This window comes from Polypterus senegalus, chromosome 7 (assembly GCF_016835505.1).
Source record: "Polypterus senegalus isolate Bchr_013 chromosome 7, ASM1683550v1, whole genome shotgun sequence".
Classification (NCBI taxonomy): Eukaryota; Metazoa; Chordata; class Cladistia; order Polypteriformes; family Polypteridae; genus Polypterus; species Polypterus senegalus.
The window spans coordinates 28,330,433-28,351,636 of NC_053160.1; the positions used below are offsets into that span (position 1 = coordinate 28,330,433).

General features: G+C 37.5%; 1 protein-coding gene across 4 annotated transcripts; it reads left to right on the forward strand.

The window, feature by feature from the left end:
• The first annotated feature begins 832 nt into the window (after positions 1-832).
• otpa (orthopedia homeobox a) lies at positions 833-15,145 on the forward strand. 4 transcript variants are annotated; one of them, XM_039758398.1, is made up of 4 exons: positions 833-946; positions 4,911-5,046; positions 8,754-9,154; positions 13,605-15,145. In XM_039758398.1, exons 3-4 carry the CDS (start codon positions 8,756-8,758, stop codon positions 14,133-14,135), a joined length of 930 nt encoding a protein of 309 aa, XP_039614332.1. In that variant the 5' UTR covers positions 833-946; positions 4,911-5,046; positions 8,754-8,755; the 3' UTR covers positions 14,136-15,145. The 4 variants fall into 4 exon arrangements, with proteins under 4 accessions (XP_039614332.1, XP_039614330.1, XP_039614328.1 ...); XM_039758396.1 differs by lacking the exon at positions 4,911-5,046; XM_039758394.1 differs by lacking the exons at positions 833-946; positions 4,911-5,046 and adding an exon at positions 8,042-8,235.
• Positions 15,146-21,204: the final 6,059 nt, after the last annotated feature.

Genomic DNA, 21,204 nt, shown 5'->3' on the forward strand with positions numbered 1-21,204 from the left:
ATAAACATGATCGACAGAAGTAACATAAAAATATGAAGAATAGTTCAAAATTTGCAAAGACGACTAGAAATCACAAGATACGTGTGAATTAAGGCTGCACTAGTATTGTATGACTCTAACGAGTACTTCAAATGGCGCACAAGTGAGAATTTCATTTTGATTTTGTGCATATGTGACTTTAAACTTCCATCTTTAAGCGTATGTGGATTTTGAGGACATGGACTGACAGAATTCATTTTACGACATTATGTGCCAAGTGAGATTCAACATAAATAAAAGTAACACTTTAAACTGATTGCGGATTAGTGGGTGTGTGTAAGCCCTACGATGGAGTGACCCCTTGTCCAGCATTGGTCCTCTCTTTGCCCCCTACACTGTTAAAACTAATGCTTCTTTAATGGCACTTTATGGTTCTTTACTGGATTATGTGGTTCTTCATAGAACTTTTGCTTGACAGAGCACCATTTCATTCTGGGAAGGGTTCTTTGTTTATGAAGTTGTTTCTTTGTACTTTGAGAAACCTCTTAATATGTAGAAAAAAATACTGAAATAATTTATTTTTGATAAGCTACCTAGCAGGACACTAACAGATCAAGTAAACCTGGACTTGGCCTGTGCTATTGTATGCAGCGAGAGTCCTTTTAAAATCAGGAGCCATTGCTATTTCACAAACCTGTTCCTGGTTATGAGCTGCGCCCTGCCCGGGGTTTGTTTCCTGCCTTGCGCCCTGTGTTGGCTGGGATTGGCTCCAGCAGACCCCGTGACCTTGTAGTTAGGATATAGCGGGTTGGATAACAGATGGATGGATGGTTATTAGGCTGTTACAGATCTAAATTAATGAAGTTTGTTTCTGGAAACTTCATGTGGGTGGTATTTTGGGAATGAAAACTGGCTCACCTATGGCATCGCTCTGAAGAACCGCTTTGATATCCTCGTTTTTAGCAGTGTAAGTAAAACACCTCCGTTCTCTTTTTGATACTGAGTTTGGCCTATCTGGTTGTCCCCCTTTTTCCTTTTGTCTTTAAAAATAATAAAGCGTTGTTTACAAACAAACAAACAGTAGACAACAAAGAACACACAAACCACACAGTGCGGTGGTCTGTTGTATAATCATTTTAAGTCGATCCGGGATGTTACACTTCGTGCAGCTTGGTGTCTTTACATGCGTTTAAAATTGAATACGCCAATGAACTCAAAAGTGCCGAGCGTTACACTTTATATCCCGGGACGCGTTTTTAAGAATCTGATTTTCTCGTTTTCCAGACACTCATGTGATTGGATTGTTTTAAAAAAAAATTCTAAGAAAATAAATATTACTAATTAAGTTGTAATTAGTGTACTATAAATATATTGTGTATATGTGATGCCTCGTTAAAATTAGAAAACCGAAGATTTCATGTTGCCAGTTTATGCGCAGACAAACCGGGGGAATGCGCGTACATCTTATTAACATTTTAAAAATATTGTCGGTTTGTCAGCCGAATACACTCTTAAAAATAAAAGGGCCGGAGTGTATCTTGGGGGCATTGCAATGGTAGAACCATCTGTTGGATGCCAAAAGACCCCTCCATGAAGGCTGAAGGCTGAAGGCTCCTTCCATACCATTGCCAGTGCAGTTTGGACACCAAGATGGTACACTCGGATAAATGAAGGAGCCAGAGTGGATCTTCACAGCAATGCTATACGGGAACCATTTTGGGGTCTCATCCATGTGAAGGTTCCAGAAAGAGCCTTTATTTATTTAGATCTGTACCAGACTCCCTACACTGTTGATGGTAACAGATCTGTGAATCCCAGTGACTCCTGATTTTAAAAGGCCTCTCGCTGCCCACAGTAACTCGGGCTAAGCCCAGCATTTCTTCATCAGTTACTGCCCTGCTAGGTACAGTATAGCCTACCATATATTAAAGATTTTTCCCCCATATATTAGGAAAATTTTCAAAACAGAAAGAACCAACTTCATATGTAAAGATCCTATCCCAGAATGAAATGGTGCTCTGTCCAACAATAGTTAGGTGAAGAACCGCACAACAAGATCCATAAAGTGCCATTCAATTTTAAGTTTGTGCATGGTGATTTTAAAAAATGTGTATTTTTTTATTTTACGTTTAACAGAGCATCCCAACAAAAGTGGATTTCTAGATGCTAACCGAGCAGCGGCTCTTTATCGCTTAACTCGTAAAGAACATGCGAACTTTTGGTAAATGTGCATAAAATGTGTAAAATGCCTACTATGTTTTTGCTCACGTGCTTTGAAAGTTTGCCGTAAACCCGGCGAGATTTGTGCTTAGCAGTCGTACGCATTTACGGGCCTCCCTCACATCTTATAAAAGAGTAAGGGACTCCCAGGGACAAGGGCGCTCTCAAGCGCTGCCCCTCTCACTTTTGCCCCGACAGGACACCGGACGGTACTGGCGGCCTCTTCTTAATGTAATGTAAAGTTCAGTATTTAAGAAGGCGGCTGCGCTTTACACATGCGCGCTAAGCGCTTTACTTTACAAATAACGGGATTTTTTTCTTCTTCTTCTCTTATTTATGCTCATTTGAGCCCGCGACCTTACTCTGGTCTAGAGAAGTATGGATTGATAGCCAGACAGATGGACGGATGTTTCAGTATTTCATAAAATAAATTACTAAATGAAACTACATATTGGATCTTGTCGCCTTGGTTTTCACAAATTCTTTATTATAGTGCCATCGTTTTTATTAAAAAAAAAATCATAAAAAACCGTAGGCTGATTCCAGACTACATATGATTTAATCTTTTATGTTATAGAATTCAGTAATTGTCGTCTTCGCCCCCAAGTCTCATTACCACCTTTTAATGAGACCCCGCTACTCCGTGACATAGAACCGCTCTATCTCATTAAGGAAATCGCTCTTCAATGCTGATTATTTTATTTGGAGCCATAATTATATTTCTTTCGGATAAATCACGGTGTAATCGAGTCCACACGGAGGGCAGCAGCACTAATTAAAGCATGAGATGCAACGGCGGGCGCTCCCCAGTTCTGTGGCCGGAGGAGGAGGAACCTGGAAAGGCATGGCGAGCCGTGGCGCGGCGCTTCTCCTTCTTCCCGAGGGCTCAAACACAACAACTTATTACTTCTAATTCCCCGGCTGTCACCAAATCACCTACACGAAACAAGAATCTAATTTGTTAAGCTGGCATTTCTGCAGATGGAAGATCGATTTTCTCTTTAGATTTCTCTAATTGAGTGAATATAGACGCCCATGAATTAGATTCACTCGCGGGCTAGAAAAAGTCAACAAAAATCATCCTTGTAGAATAAGCCATATTACCTCTGGAATTGCCCCCCAAAATAATAAAGGGACTTAGATCGAAAGGGCCTGACTGAATGACATTCATATTTCTGGAACTAACTGTTTTAAAAGCCTTATCTTGGGTGAATTTTTGAATACTAAATAGAAATTGGGAATTGGGAGGGGGTTGTTGAGCTGCAAGAGAAAGGGAGACACTTGATCTCTGAAATTGCTTACAGAATTACATTTGTTTTTCTTGTGATTTTATTAAAAGTCACTCCTCATCTCCAGAATGCGTGAAAATATCTACTTTCCACTCAGATACACCACATTAACTTGTTGGGGCCGAATTTGTTTGTTTGTCTATTTTTATTTATTTGCGAGCAAAGATTGATGTGGTCTTATTATCTGTATATCTGCTTAGAAAGAGATGTTGTTGGGATATTTTTTTTTTCTTTTGATACCCCAATTACACACTATTCCCACATAAGGGCACACACTCTTATGAACTTCCGTGGTGAGAAAACGAAATAAAAGGCTTACAATTAAAGCTCAAAAAAGAAATAAACTCCTTTAAGTTAGAGGAGTAAACAGTTTAAAATGATGACACCTAAGTCACGATATTTGATCTTCAAGCCATTTATAATGCCGCATTTATTTTATCTGCCTTGAACACAATCATAGATTGTAAAGCTCAGTGAAGACTTCTCATTCCCGTTGAAAATTAAATAAAATCAGCATACTTGGAAGTTGCTTATCTATCTATCTATCTATCATAGTATAAAATACAACTACACGAACCAAAACATAAAACGGTTTATTTTGCGCCGTTTTTACGATTTAAAGCGCTGCGCATTTGAAAAAATTATATAGTCATTGAAAATACAAAAATGAAACCAAATATTATTAATAAAAACACAGAAATGTTTATAAATACATACGGTTCACTCTCGCTATCTATATAATTAGAATTGCATTTTTCCTTAACAAATATGTTCAATGCATATCTGGTGAATATATTGAAGTTTTGTATTGTTTGATTATTTGATCGAATACATTTTTAATGGAAATATCTATCTATCTATCTATTTTATTGTGCCTTATCTATCTATCTACTGTATCTATCTATCTATCTATCTATCTATCTATCTATCTATCTATCTATCTATGTGTGTGTGAACACAATATAAACACAATGTTTGAAATCTGATATTCATGAAATATTAATAATATACAGCTACTGCAAGTATTTTTCTTCATCATCATCTTCTTCTCTTAATCCTGCTTTTCAATGCCTCCTATTATTTACTCTACTTTTTCTAGTTTAATTCTTTTATTTATTTTTCTATCCCGCTAGGCATCATAGAGCAGTTTCTTGAGCACATCATTTTACCATGAAATCGATAAAATCAAATCTAAACATCAGCTACATCGTATTTAAAATTATACGATTTTTTTACATGCCTATAACATTTTACTGTTAATATGAGTCCTGACAGCTTGCAAGAAAGGTCCTACTGAATTTCATCTTTAAAACGCTTAGCATTCATAGTGGGACAATGAAATGTGTAGTTAAATGCGTATCGTTGACAAACGTCCACAATTAATGTCTTTCTTTTCACTCATATTGATGACTATTTTTACAGTTGATAGTCACGTTAAGAGTCCGAAGCCCTCTATGAAATCTCCCACTTCTCGTTATCGTAACCGCATACCTGCAGAGCCCGAAGAATGAATACCAGCGGAAGTGATAACGAGGACGGTGAGCTCCGTGCCAGGCAGGTAAGTTTGTCGCATGTGCGCTCGCGGGTTTATTTCGGGCTCGCTATATTCATAATTTTTGCTTTTGTGCGCTTCGTTACTATTTATAAGCTAAGCTAAGCTCATGTAAGTCCCTTAACGTAACACACGCTAGCGCCAGACCGATGGCTGAGGATCAAATGAACGGTAAAAGACCACCAGATTTATAAAAAAAAAATTTTGAAAAAACAGACCCCCGCCCCATTTTATGACGAGCACTACGGTAGTGTGTAAAGATATTGTGAATACAGACCCTCACAAATTATAGTGCGGCACCGAACACTGCTTTTAGTATTTTTTTACTTCGGCGGATATAGTTGTTTACCCGGCTAATTGCATTACTTATAACTAACAACATGTGAAATTTCACGGCTCCATATACAATTTTCCGTCCCTGTGCTGTCAACAAGGTCGCACTTCTGAGTGTAAATGCGCCTAAAATAGTGTTTGCATTTTTTCACGTCACACAAATAAGGCTTGAAATCCCCCAAGCTTGGCGCTTCGGCAGGTATTGGTGTACAGAAATTCAATCTATATGTTTTATAAGAAGTAAACTGACTAAATAAATTGTATTAGAGGCGGCCAATATGCTTTCGAGTAGTTTCCTTTGTTCCAGTTCTACCTGTGTGCAACAATCTCAAACCTATTTATTAGGAAAAAATCACTTGATCCGTCATAGAAAATCCTTTAACCGGGCTTTACGGCAGATTGTAGAAAAAACTATTGATATGACCTGGTGCTGCGAGTAAAACGGCAACGCGACTGCAGAAAGGATTAGGCCTGGAGGTTAAAAGTAAGAACCTTATCGTTTATAACTGCGAATTACAGGGTGAAGACACAGAGTTTAGAAGGAAGGGGAACAAAAACATAAAATATGTTTTATTATTACTGAAGAATTCCTAGTTTCATATCAGTTCTTCACACACCTCGTATACATACTGCATATTGTCGCATATCACCTAATTATATACGAATGGCATATTAGGAATATATTCCCCCGTCTCAGACATCACTTGCTCTTTTTATCTCTGATTGCCCGCGCGCGTGCGAAGCCTTTCTAGACGCTTAACTCTGGTCCGGAGCTTCTGAAGGAATGATTCAGTTTGTTTATACAGCTATAAAAGCCTTGAGCAATTGAAAAGTCATAAAACGAAGCGCGTTATCAATCACGGCGTTGTGCTAAGCACAGAGAAGAGACAATGCCGTGATTTCGTATTATTGTTATTGTTCTGCACGGCTTGGTGGTGTGAGGGAAATGGCCGAGAGCGAACACATCAACGGGATGGTTTTTTTTTTAATGAATTTTGTTAACTCGTTCTTATTTTTTAAGATGAATGCAGGATTTGCAAACATAACAGCAACGTGAGATAAGTCAATAAAAAATTTACCTTAACTGATTTTTGTCAGATTTTCGTTGCCATTACAAGAGCAGAAGTATTTACGCTGTTATTTACCGATATATAAATTATGCGTATTGTGGCCACAGATAAATGCAACCAATCGTTTTCTATAAGGACCTGAATTGGCAACTCATTAAAAATAAATGAATGAAAGGAAGAAATATATCAGAAAATAAAACAAAAAATAGGAAGAGAGAGAGAGAGAGGGGCGCAGAACGCGAGAGAGTAAGATTGAGAGAGACAGAGAGGGAGAGGGAGAGGGAGAGAATAATGACCAAATGACAAAAGTTCTCGCTCGGGCGCCTCCTTTGTGTATTTCTATTGCCATTATTCAACCACTAATGCAAAAGGTCTTTTATACACTGTCCACTTTAGCATCTGCCAAATGCGTTTAGTTTTTTTTTCTTCCGCGCTTGTCAACGTGTACTTGCCAATTAAGCGCTTTATACTAAACCGTTATCCTCGCACTTACTGTACATAGGCATTTCAGGGGACTGTATCTGGTGAAAAAAATCAAGTATTATTTCTTTCTGGTAAGTCAACAAAATTCAACTTGTTTTTCTTTTTTCTCCCCATATTGCGTCCAACTTCTTCGAAATTGTCTACAGCCGCATTAAAATACGGCGCTGAGTTCTGCACTTCATTTTCTCAGATATCATTTACAATGAGAACTTGCCGGGTTGACAGCCAAGTCTAAACAGTAGTAAATTAGTACAAATTTATACTGATTTTACTCTAATAATCGTAATAAAAGCTTATAGATTTGGCACTAATTACATAAATGCCTAATGATCTTGAAAATTACTCTGGTTAGAAATATATTACTAATCTAAACTTTGTTGTTGGCTGGCTTTGAGAAATCAGAGCATTAGAAATGGTTCACTTCGCATGTGAAAGGCTTTTAAAAACTAGTAAAACACAGGAAATAAAGACACTTTGAGAAATGCAAATTTCGTTTTTGAAACTTTGAATATAAACGAACAAGTAATAGCGAACACTTGCTGCTTATTTATAATCCTCTCTTCTTTTTTTTGTTTGTTGCTGTTTATAAATGAAACGCTTACTATGCGTTTACTATAAATCATTTTCTGATCTGGAACCTCCTAAATGATTGATAAACAAAGTCATTTTTCGCCCGAACCTAACAGATTCACAACCTTTAAGACAAGCCTCTAATGATGACACCGTTATTTGGATTTGTCTAACTAGTGGTAGCCGCGATGAAAGGAGGTGAAAACACGCACCACCCGTACGAGCTTCCCCTCTTAAGACCATTAAAACCTTAAATAATGTATATTTGAACAAATAATCCAGAAATACCCAGTTTATTAAGTTTGGTTTGTAGTCATTATTGAAATTAGATCAGGTCATTTTAAAAGGGTATAATTTAAAGGTGAAAGCTAATAAATCAGATTTGAAAATGAGGAGAAATAGAAATGTAAATGGGCTTTGGATGCGCGCGTGAGTGGCTGACATTTCCAAGCTTTCGCTCTGATTGGCTCTCATTTGGAGAAGCTCATGGGTTCATTCAACTATTAAGCGCCTCCCAGTCCCTCTAAAGGACATTATAATGCAAGAGACCTCCTTTTTAACCACAAACCGAAAATTTTCTTTCATTTAGGCTATATATATTTTTTAAATAGTTTAAAGTCGTAGCAATTTTTTGGAAAGCATTTCACCCTGGAGCGGTGCTCAATGCTCTCCCACGCCGACCTCCTGGATGCTCGCCTCGGTGAGTTATCGTCACCAAACTCCGGTCTTCAACTCTACTGTAAGCTGGAGGAACTTCTAATCTAACAAAATCGAGCAGGGAAATTGACAATTTGTTCCTTATTGTAGCTTAATATGATTTAAACGAGCTAATTCTCTCTAAAAGCAATTATTTTACTGTATTGAATTATAATTTGATTTAAAATAATTTCCAGATATATAGATGCTATGGATTGAAATTGAAGTTACAATTTGAGTTGCAGTATCTGGACTTGTTTTTAATAATCTTAATAATTTTAATAATACACGATAAAGTAAGCTAAAATTTGTTTTTTTGGAATAGACTGCTTGCAATATTCAAAATCGTTTAAATGTCTGAAACGTGTATTTTGGCTAATTAATAGTTTTGTTATTTAATATATTTATAGAATACGGCAATAACGAAATAATAAATGAAATGTTGTATGTTAGTTGTTTTTATATTTGTAATTTTAAGTAAATGCTTTAACTTCCATTTGAACATGTTGAAAGTTTTATTGAGCTTGATATTTAAGTACACTTCACGTTTAATATTCGCAGGGATGAAAGATGCCGCGGCGGAGCTCCTGGGACACAGGGAGGCGTTAAAATGCAGGCTCGGGGCAGGTGGATCAGACACCGGGCACCCTGGTGATTTGGCCCCGGGATCTGACACCGTTGAAGGGACCACTCTTCTCCCTGGGGACGACATTACCAACGCAGGATCAAACCCATCTGCCGTCCAGGTCAACAGCAAGGACCAAGACAAACAGCAACAACAACCAAACCAGAACCAGTCCGGCGGGCAGCAAAGCCAGCAGAAACAAAAGCGACACAGGACCCGATTTACACCAGCCCAACTTAACGAACTGGAGAGAAGCTTCGCTAAAACACACTACCCCGATATTTTTATGAGGGAAGAACTGGCACTGAGAATCGGGCTAACGGAGTCCCGGGTTCAGGTGAGTTCGATCTACCAACGTCGAAATTCATACTCAAAAGAAATGAAGGGATTTTTCTTACTGGGTTAGTTAAATGCACCTAAGAAAAAAGTATAAAACAGCACTAAACAGCAAAATCGTATTCCAAAACAACCTTCGTCAAACAGTGGCAATCTAATGAAATATTAAAAAAAATTCGTTTTAAGTTGTGGAACGGCATCAACCATGATGGATTTGTATATATGCAGCTCAAATGTTAAAGAGTTGAAGAAACTGAAATTGCATTGCTAATTTTCGTTTAGAAATGTGACGATCTTTTCTGTAGATTAAAAGAACCGTAAAACCTTAATACGACACACGAAAAGAAATCACATAAAACAATGCACATGCGACTTTAGTGCAAATTATGTATTTTAATAAGAACAAAATAAAGCCATAGATCTGCCATTTATGTCTGTAAATGTTCGTTTAAAAGACCACTAAACAGAGAAAATGCATGACGGATGTAAACCGGAGATTCAGAAGCAAAACATTTGAGTCTTAAAAGAAGGACCCGTTTAGTGAGCTGTCCGTGGTGCTGAAACGGTCAGTTTATGAAAAGTTACAGTTGGGAGCAGCCATGAGTCCAGGTTAGAAAGAGTCTTGCCTCTTGTATTCAGGTGTTTGATTCATTTCTATGTTAAGTTCTTAACAAATTATATAATACAATAAAGACACAGACTGCATATAATGTGAAGTATTTTACACTGGTTACATTTTTGTTCTATGACCAGACAATCGGCAGCCGATATCAAAAGGAACTTACAAAAACTTTGTTTTCCAGTAAAACTGAATTACATCAGATAATCATTCCTTCATCTCCTAAGATGCACAAACCAACTTTTTTATAGTATAATTTAAAAAAAAAATTTTTTCGTTCGCGTACCAGCATACCGAGTTTTCAGAGGTGAGATACGTTTTTATTTCACAAGTTTTTCTTTTTGTTTCTTTTTATAGACTGATAGATAAATACTGTAGATGTAGTAGATACGCGTAAATAAATCTAACACTCTTTCGATGTAAGGATGCGTTTAATTTTAATTTAGAACAGAATGCAAATATAATGTATGTCGCGTTTAAATAAATAGATGAATGGATATAGGTAAATAAATAATGCCGTTAAACAATGTCATATGTGTATAGGCTCTGTAGCTCTAGCTGCTTTGAAGGTATATAGTGCGCTCGCAATGACGTAGTTAAAAAGGAATAAAGAACGGAAAGAAATTAAACCATTTTACTGCAGTTTCCCGGGCCTTTTCTCCATTAGTACACGATGGGAAAATGGCTTTTAAGGTCGTTATTTAAATTATAATGTTCCATATATTAGATTGATGATCTACGCCGGATGTAAACTAGGGTTAAATTAGCTTTAAGGAATAGTATCATTAGAAACGGAATACATTATTTTATTTTTTTTTACAAAATAAGGTTATATATGTTTTTTTATATTTTTATTCACAAAAACAAAATATTGTGCGAAATGTTTGTTTTCTATTTTGAAAGTTTTTTCTTTTTTTTCTACGTGAAAGTGACATTGGCACGCATTCGTTATTAGAAAACAATTTTCTGATTATTTATAACTGGGGATGGGTTATTAACCAGTAATGCGAAAATCATGCAAATGAAATGATCATAGGCAATATAATAAGCATAATCATTAGACTCCAGCACGGATTAATTAACTTCCAGCATTTTATTTACATAAAAAATAAGCTAAATAGCTGGTGTGTAGTTAGTCTCGTTTAATAATTCCTTATACCAAAAATAAAAAATAAAAACAACGTTTTGCAACTGGAGAGTCACCCCAGAATGGGGCTGTCACCTGCCATGTCTTAATAGGGGACAACTCGAAAGTATATTCCACATTTTTAATGGAATGAGAAATTGCATTTTCTTTCCCTGCAAGCACTATTAAAGTGTAATGAATTTGGTCGGGATTTCACGGCTGGCTGCTCAGAATGAACCTGAGATTTGAGTTTTAATACGGCGCCTCAGATTTCCTACCAAATCCTCACATTAATCATCAGTCGAGTTTCGTTGAGATCTTTATAAACCCCTAAGATCCCCACACACATTAAACACTCCATATCATTTACAGCTAGGCAATTTACAGAGGTTTAAAAATTGCGTTTATCTATCTATCTATCTATCTATCTATCTATCTATCTATCTATCTATCTATCTATCTATCTATCTATCTATCTATCTAGATGTGTGTGTATATATATAAATATATATATATATATGTGTGTGTATATATATATAATAGTTTGCATTGAAACGATTTTAAGAGGTGAATTAATACTTAACCAATCGACTTAATTTTATTTCATCCTGATAAATGTATGAAGATATTTAGTGCTGTAAAAACTTAACAGCCAGAATTGTTACACATTCCACTATCACAGGTTATTTTAAAAGGCACTGTCCTCATCAAATCATGTAACTAAATGAACACAATGCATGTATTATAATATTAAAACGGTATACCGTACAATTTAACGTTTCCTACGTTAAATGCGCAAAATGTACATGTATATTTTTTTAACTGGGTTGCTTAAAGTAAACTGGTAAACTGATATTTTCAAAACTGAAATAAAATACAAAATATAGTATAAAATATAATTTGGACGAATGTATTTTTAATAAGTAAATGATCGCTGTGTGGAAACGCAATCGTTGATGCCGAAGAAAATTAAAACAACGGCACGTTATATTAAAGATGTTGGGCATCCTGTCACATACAAGACCTAATAAGTTGACGTTTAATTTATTTAACAAGCACATTTTAAATAGTTTAAAATTCAAAAAGAGGCTAGATGTAAAGCTAGAACTATTATACGGTAATAGAATACCGATAAGCAAAGATTTAACCGTTTTTAACATTAGCACTGGTTTCTGTTACATATATGATATTCCAAAAGCTTTCATTAACATGATAATGTACATTTTATACATATAACAAACATTAATGTCCAATACAAAATATTTTTGTTTCATTTTGTTAAATTTAAAGAAACTGTGAATACGATCTCGTCCAAGATCGAAACACCAGTTACAATTACAGCATAAATGTGTAAAAGGGATCAAATGTACGAATAAAACAAAGGAGTCATATAAATCACACAATAACGTACAGAACGCAAAATGCATCGTCGATTTGATGTCATTAAAAATATAGTTTCGCAAAAATTAAATTGCAATGTGAGGTATCAATGAGCTTTTTTCATTATAAACCGCCTTGAACAGGATTCTTTTAAATGATTTCTCAAAAATTAAATAGAAATGTGGGACATCAGTAAGCTTTTCCATAGCCAATCTGAACGGGACTGTTCAGAAATAATTTCTCAGAAATGAAATAGAAATGTGGGGCATCACGGAGCTTTTCTATAACCAGCCTGAACATGATTATTTAAGAATGATTTCTCAAAAAAATATATATATAGAATTGTGGACCATACTGAGTTTTTCTATTAGTATAGCCTTGATTATTTAAAAAATATTTCTCAAATATTAAAGAGAAATGCGGGCCATTAAGTAACTTTTTTTTTTATCACTATAACCAACTTGAACACGATTATTTAAAAATAATTTCTCAAAAATTAAAAAGAAATTTGGGCCATAATGAGATTTTCTATCAGTATAACCAACCTGAAATTGACTATTTAAAAAGTAATTTCCCAGAAATTAAATAGAAATGTGGGCCATCAAATAATTTTTCTGTAATTATAACAAGCCTGAACGCGATTATTCAAAAGTAATTCCTCAAAAATGAAATATTGATGTGGGCCATCAAGTAGGTGTTCTATCGATATAAACAACCGGAACACAATTATTTAAAAACCATTTCTCAACAATTAAACCGAACGGTTGCCATCAAGTTGCTTCTTCATCAGTATGACCAACCTGAACGCGATTATTTAAAAATAATTTCCCAGAAATTAAATATTGACGGGGACCATCTGAACACGAACACGTACTCAGCTCGTAAGGACCCGGCTTGTTCTCAAAGTGTAAATTCCAGCACAACACATTAACTTTGTCTTTTGTCGGCTCACAGCAAGGACTGCCATTTTTTTACAGATTCTTTTTTTTTTTTTTTTATGATTTATTAGCCAATATGTGGTATTGAGACTAGCTGTAGAATGTGTTATTTACAACGATGACAAAGAGGTTAATGGTATTTTTGTGCAACCTGAGCTTGAAGGTGTAAACAAGTCCGGTGTTGTTTTTCACGTTTCCAGCTGACTAGGTAAGGTCGCCGCGCGAGTCCCCGGCACCTCGACTCGTTTCGGACGTACCATTAAAATCGCGCGGCCGTCGTTCGCCGCCTTTGAACGCGTTGTGCGTTGTCATGTCGTCAAACTCGTAACCTGTTATTTTCTCTTCTCTCTCTCTCTCTCTCTCTTTCTGTCTCTCTTCTTTCACACAGGTTTGGTTCCAGAACCGCCGCGCCAAGTGGAAGAAGCGCAAGAAGACCACGAACGTGTTCCGCGCCCCCGGCACATTGCTCCCGACCCACGGCCTCCCTCAGTTCCCGTCAGCAGCCGCCGCGGCCGCGGCCGCCATGGGCGACAGTCTCTGCTCGTTTCACGCCAACGACACCCGCTGGGCGGCGGCCGGGATGCCCGGCGTGTCGCAGCTGCAGCTCCCCCCGGCACTGGGTCGGCAGCAGGCCATGGCCCAGTCCTTGTCACAGTGCAGCCTCGGCGCCGGGCCACCTCCCAACTCCATGGGCCTGTCCAGTAGCCTGTCGGCGGCCTCCAACGGTGCGGGGCTGCAGTCCCACCTCTACCAGCCCGCCTTCCCCGGCATGGTGCCCTCGTCCCTCTCGGGCCCCACTAACGTGACCGGCTCGCCGCAGCTGTGCAGCTCCCCGGATAGCGACGTGTGGAGAGGAACGAGCATCGCGTCCCTGCGCCGCAAAGCGCTCGAGCACACAGTGTCCATGAGCTTCACCTAGTGCCGAGGAGACCGCCGAGGAGGCCCTGCTGCACCCCACCCGTCCCCGCTACTCTCGAGAACACGCCGGGGGGCTTACTCAGGATTTGAAACACGGAACAAGAACAAAAAAAAAAAAAAAGATCTATATGTATATCTATATATAAATGTACACCAAGACTGGTTGTGTATAACGATTTAAAACGAAATCCCAAGTCGCGAACTACACGAGCAAACACTGAGGGCAACGTAAAGCAAGCGTCCGGGACTGGAACACCGCAGCGTCTGTTCAGAGCTGATTAGAAAGACTAGATCAATTTGTTTTGTACTTTTGCTTTTTTCAGCGAACACTGCACTCACTTTGAAAAAACAAAAATGTACGTATGGTATGTATGGCTGAATGTGTTTCTTTATTTTGTTCGCCCACGCTCCCCTTTTCCTTCATTATTTCGATGTTTAATAGCTAATTGATTGGAGCAGTACGATGGGATTTGGGTCACTGGTGCCTACACAACTTCAGAAATTAACAGCATAGCTAAAATGGACCTCGACAGTCAAACTGTTTGACCAAGACTCAATATGGCAAGGTGGGCATCCCTGGAAATGCCACCTGCACTAACCGCATGCGTGGGCACACAGGCCAATGCTGGCATAACCAGGGCACGCGAGTATGAGATTGATACACAAGAAGTGTGTACAGCGAATGAAATACACCGTTAATTTAATACAACAGCTTTGTCTGCATGTGCTGACCAGGAGAAAACACTGGAGAGAAAAACAAACAAAAAAAAAAACAAACTTTATAAATAAGAAGAAAAAAAAATGACAACAACAAACAAGCAAACCTTTGAAAATAAAATCTGTGATCTAGGATGTTTTGTGTAGATAAAGCATTCTTGTGACCGACTGGTCAATTTGTGATATGTTCTAATTTATTGTCTGTGCTTATTTATTGAAAAATGGGTTTCTTATTAAATGTTTGACCTTATATTAAAACAGCAAATTTGATTTTCCTGAACAGGTTTATATCAATTTAAATGTAAATGGAAAAATAAAATCATTTTCAATATGTGAAATTATGGAGCCTCGTGTCTTCTCTTTTAGGTGTGTTGTGCCGTTGCTTTGGAATCCAGTGGGGTGGTTGGCAGTGGTGGTGGTTACCCATTCCTCTGTGTGTTTGATTTGATGCAAAGTTCGTCCAAGATGGAAGAATCGTCTGTACAGGTGTGTAAACCTGCCATTCTCACCTGCTTGGACTGGACCTTGCATCACCTGCACCACACACTGAAGGTCTCCTTAGGCTGCTGAACCGTTTGTTTGGTGTTGCAGATGGTTGACGTTCTAGATAAACGTACACGTTACACTTATTTGTAGCACCTGGAGCTACATTGGTTGTATGAAAATGTACTATATACATGTTGTTGTTGCTGTAGACACGGGCAGTGCCAGTGTATATGTGCCAAAGGAAAGCGAAAGGCAAGCAGCTCCTCGTTTTAGGACGTGGAGCATTTGTCAGGTTTGACTCTTCACCGGTGTATACAAGTGCTACACAGTACACACACACATCGGCACGCAGCGGACTGGGACACCTGCCTGCCTCATCAACAGATTTATTGTATTTCTTGTAGACAGTGTACTGCAATTTATCTAGGCAAAACAGGGAAACGGTTTGCAGATTGTTTCAGGGAACGTGTCACAAGCATTAGTATTAAAGACCTCTTCAAGCCATTGTGACACATTTCATCTCTCTTGATCATAGGCACACTGATCTGTCGGTTTGTGTTCTGTCACAGGAATTTAGAGACAACCATTAAAAGGAAAACAGAGAACACAAAACGAGATCTTAAGCTCATTCTCATGATTGACTTTTATAAACTCAACTGCCCCCATTCTGTACTCCTCTCTGCAACAGCATGCGGACCACTCCTGGACCGGAGTCGTTATGATTCATTAGTTGTAAAGATAGACCTAAGTGAAATATAGAATTTACACATACGCTGTACTTTGTGTGTGTATATATATAGGTATATATATACCTGCATATATTGTACATATATATATATCTGTGTGTGTTGTACATCTCTTTACAGATACAGTATATATATGTATGTGTATACGGATATACATGGACACACACAAAATATATTAGTTGTGCATTTTTTAGCTTCATTGGATTATCTGAAAATATTCATATTGTTTACGGTGAGCTGGCGCCCTGCCCAGGGTTTGTTTCCTGCCTTGCGCCCTGTGTTGGCTGGGATTGGCTCCAGCAGACCCCCGTGACCCTGTAGTTAGGATATAGCGGGTTGGATAATGGATGGATGGATATTCATATTGTGTGTGTATATATATATATATATATATATATATATATATATATATATATATATATATATATATATATATATATATATATATATATATGTATAGACACTGTATATGGTGTATATATATATATATATATATATATATATATATATATATATATATATATATATACTGTATATGCATGTATGTATTTATATAGATAGAAACACACACAAACAAAATATATTAGTTGTATATTTTTTAACTTCATTTAATTATCTGAAAACAAATTCTATCATACTGTATACATATATATGTATAGATAGAAAGACTTTATGTATGTATATAGATAGATAGACACACACACAAAATATACTAACTGTATATTTTTTAGCTTTATTTAATTGTCTGAAAACAAATTTTATCATACTATATACATATATATGTATACATAGAAAGACTACATATATGTATGTATAGATAGATAGATATACTAGTAGTATATTTTGTAGCTTCATTGGATTATCTTGAAAACAAACTATATCTATCTACTGTATATGGTACTGTATTTTTAGATAGGATAGGATTTAGATAGATGGAAACACACAAAATATGTTAGCTGTGTATTTTTTAGCTTCATTGAATTATCTAAAATCAATAGTCTACCTGCAGGTTTAATTATATAGTAGTAGTAGTACTCCTTTTTGGTTGGTATTTATCTTGCTCTCTGTTATATATATATTAGGTTGATTTGTAAGTCACGTTGGATATAGGCATCTGCTCAATACATTATGAATAACACTGTATATCCCGTGCATGTGTATCTCTAAAGAGAGGCAGGTACGTCTGAGGCTCTCCCCATGTCGTCGGGCTCGTTTGTATTTGGGTACCGGCTGAAGTCCCTTGTCATATATAAAACTTTGAAAACACTTAAAGCTGCTGCTGCTACTCCTGCTCTCTGTGTCTGTGGCATTTGCACATCTGTGTGGGTTTTTCTGTAGGTCTCCGGTTTTCCTCCCACTTTACGCAGATGCATCTGTCAGCTCCTTGGCCTCAAGCGAATGAATGCACGCCTTGCCATGTCCATCGATGGCTCCTGCCTTGCGCCCGATGCTGTGAGGGTAGGCTTCTTTGGCCCCAGTGACCCGGAAACGGCTGAGCAGGTTTGATAAAAGACTGGTGAATGGTGTGCATTTAATAGTTTATTATTTAAACAAACATTACTTTAAATAATTAAGTACAGTTAATGCCATAGATGTTCTCAGTACTTAAACCAATTAAGCACATGGAAATCGCCGACTTTTCTGAGTAGCTCTTGGCCTTATTACATTTAATGATTAAAGTCTATTTTAACCATTATAAGTTAATTTCAATTTATTCAGTTCTGTGTAGGCAGTGCTGATAAGACAATCATTGTCATGTGATAATGTGTGATTGGATGTTCAATTCCATTATGTAAATAATTTTGAAATGTATCCCAAAATTTGTCCAAAGTCATGTGCTGGGAAATGTGAAAGCATCGGCACATTGCCCTGGTGTCCCAGGTTGGGTGGGTTTCAGTCTTGCGTCCAATGTTGACACCCTGTGGTCTTAAGGTGACTGAGGGCGGCTGGGTGAATCGGATTATTTTTTACTTATTTCTTTATTTTTGGTGGTATTTTGTTTTGCATGTACATTAATTGATTTTTCATATAGTGACTTCAAAGGTATTATTAATTACTAGTAATATCTTCATTAAGCAATGTTGCTGGAGAAATCATTTTCATGATACAGACTGCATTCACCCATTCGGTGGCCTGTTTGTTAAAGTATAGTAAAAGAGACCCCCAAATCATTGTCTTCAATATCCTGTTTAAATACACAGCCAATTTACGGCACTCGCTGGCCCCATGCACAATCCCAAACCCAAGAATAAATTTGAAATGTGCCGGTCGGTTTGCCTATCCGTTTTCTGCATATGTGGTACATTATAACAAAATCCTACATTATAAAGAAACATGGATTAAAAAGGGGCTGATGTGAAAGTTATTTTTAATGGGAAAGTTATGGCTTACTCATTACATATTAGGCATTACAAAATGTAATTATTAACAAATCTCCATGGAAACAACTACATCTGACTGTCAAGTAGTTTTTCATGCATGAAAAAAATATACGAAAGGCAAAATTTTAAAACATGTGACATTCATGGCTTTGCAAAGATGGAAAAAATAAAAAATGAATTTTGAAACAGTCAGCAATGGCAATAGCAGGGACATAATGGCGAATTGTAAAAGCTCCAGAGTAGACCCACGCGGCGGAGCTGCTTTGCTTTTCTCTTTCCATCCAGTCCACTAAACTCTCCTGATAGTATAAACCAAGAAGACGGTTCTAAAATGATCAAATACATAAATAAAGGTTAGCATTCCGCTATTTATGCACAACTTACTTTTTTGCTCAATGCCCCCATTTCACCATTTCGATTGTCAGTTGATTATTTCCATCAGAGCAGAAATTGTTGTTCATTGCTTGTGTATTTTTAATGTTATTAATGTTACATCTAAATGCATGTGTAAGATGATTTTTTTTCTTTTTTAATTGTGTTGGTTATTAAGAGGATTTGAAATTATGATGAGAATGTGAGTGATTAATCACAATATCCATCAATCATTTATCCTGTTATTGTTTGCAGTTGTGGTTGCTATACAAGTAATTGCTTATTATCTGCACATGCTTGCATATCGCTTGGAACAAAAGATAAAATAATTAACCTATATGTTTTATTTAGAGCATTCTAATTTAAATACTGCAACAATAACTTACAGAAATATGGGGGTACAGTTGTTACCAAAAAACACAAATACTTATTCTACGAGAAATGGCAAGAAGAGCAGCGTGTCCCCCAGGTCTACCGTACTGTGTTTTGATGTGAATTATTTGAAGTCTTTTATGGAGTAATTACTGAGGCACTGTGAGTGGCACGTTAGCCTTTCAGCACCAGGAGCTTGGGTTCGAATCAGGGCCTGGTCTCTGTAAGTGTGGAGTTGGCACATTCTCCCTGTGTCCTTGAGGGCTTCCTCCCATGACTGTTGAAGTTGATTTGTGGCCCTAAATTGGCGCTGTGTGTGTTCTTCTGTGTTATCTCGAGGACTGCTTTCTGTTGTGTGTCCAGTGCCGCCACGATATGCTCCAGCTGATGGGGTTCCAAGCACAAAAGTCCACAAAAATATTCAAAATGCCCACTAGAAGGGAAATAACTGTAAAAAGACCCAACAAGTTACACAAAGGGCAACTTAGAATCTTTATAAATAATACATTTATCTTCACAAAAATGTTCTTGAACAAAAATAAACTCAGTGGAGTACAAGACGGTAAAAGGTGTTTCCTGAAAAAGTAAAGGCAATCCAATTCTACTGCAAAATCTAAAGTGAAGTCAAAAACAGAGAAAAAGGTCACAAAATCCACTAAATCATAAAAATACACCATTACCAACAAAACGCAGCAACTCCAATAAGGATTCACAATGAACCGCAAGGGACTGTGGGTTGTCCCTGCCTTTATAGGGCTTACAGTGGTCCCTTGAAAGTGATGGGCAGGTGGGCCTGACCACCCACAAAACACAGAGAACATAAAGGAAGACACCCAGATACAGAGAAACTAAATGACCAGCAATATCGACATAAACAAAGGAGTGAAAAGTGAACAAAAAAAAATGAACCAAAGTCGTTGGGAGGATCCTGGCTGAAATATGACACAATAATGGTTGGGTTGAAAAGGAATCAGGTCATGTAGCTAGAAGCATTAAAATACCTGCAGTTTTTTTTAGGAAGGTTTTCTGTAGCTTTAATTTTGCCCTAATATTAAGCTACAGATGTATCAGTGTAATTTGTGGTTACTGCTTATGTATGGCACTTAGGAATTACAGAATATGGATAATACACATTAAGGCCTACTTCTCAAACACCTTAAATCAACGAGAATAGTCTTGCACTAGTCAGAGGGGCTAGCGAAAGTCTCATTGGCTTTTTCCTAAAGAATAATGCACGTGGTCATGTATGAGAGTTAGTGCAGCTTTTGAAAGGATGAATTTACGCAGTTCTCATGTTGGCAAACGGAATATGGTTGATTTACTACATGGAAGCAATCCTATTGTGACCCAAGAATGACATTTTTATTTTATACATTCTGGTCACCACACTACAAAATAGACATGGCAGCACTTGAAGCTGTGCAGAGAGTAGAGCACCCAGGTGCATCCCAGGAATTACAGACCCGCCGTACTGTGAAGGACTCAGAGAATTAAACCTGTGTGATCCTGAGCAGAGGAGACAATGTGGGGACCTGATCAAGATCTTCAAAACCCTCAAAGGCACCGATGAAGTAGATCCAACAGAATTCTTTTAACTTAACGATGAATCACGTACTCGAGGACATCGGTGGGAATTGAGGTGAAGTACATTTAGGACTGAAGCCAGGAAGCACTTCTTTATGCAAAGAGCTGTGGGACTTTGGAACAAACTACTGAGATATGGAGTTGAAACAGAAACCTTGACAACGCTTTAGAAGAATCAGGATGTGAGTTTGGGACTTTTTAGCTATTTAATGTCTGCACCAACATCCTTTACATGTTCTACAACTCTGTCATGGCCAGTGCAATTTTCTACGCAGTGGTGTACTGGGCTGGTAACATCACTTCAAGTGAGGCCCACCGAATCGACAAGCCAATTAAAAGGGCAAGCTCAGTTATAGGACACACTCTGGAAACCCTGGAAGCTGTAATGAAGGAGAGAATTACAACAAAACTG

Coding starts and splice junctions, on each gene's coding strand:
- otpa (XM_039758394.1), top strand. CDS start 8,160: ATGCTCTCCCACGCCGACCTCCTGGATGCTCGCCTCGGTGAGTTATCG. Junction 8,236..8,753: donor CTCCGGTCTTCAACTCTACT/GTAAGCTGGAGG, acceptor TAATATTCGCAG/GGATGAAAGATGCCGCGGCG. Junction 9,155..13,604: donor TAACGGAGTCCCGGGTTCAG/GTGAGTTCGATC, acceptor TCTTTCACACAG/GTTTGGTTCCAGAACCGCCG.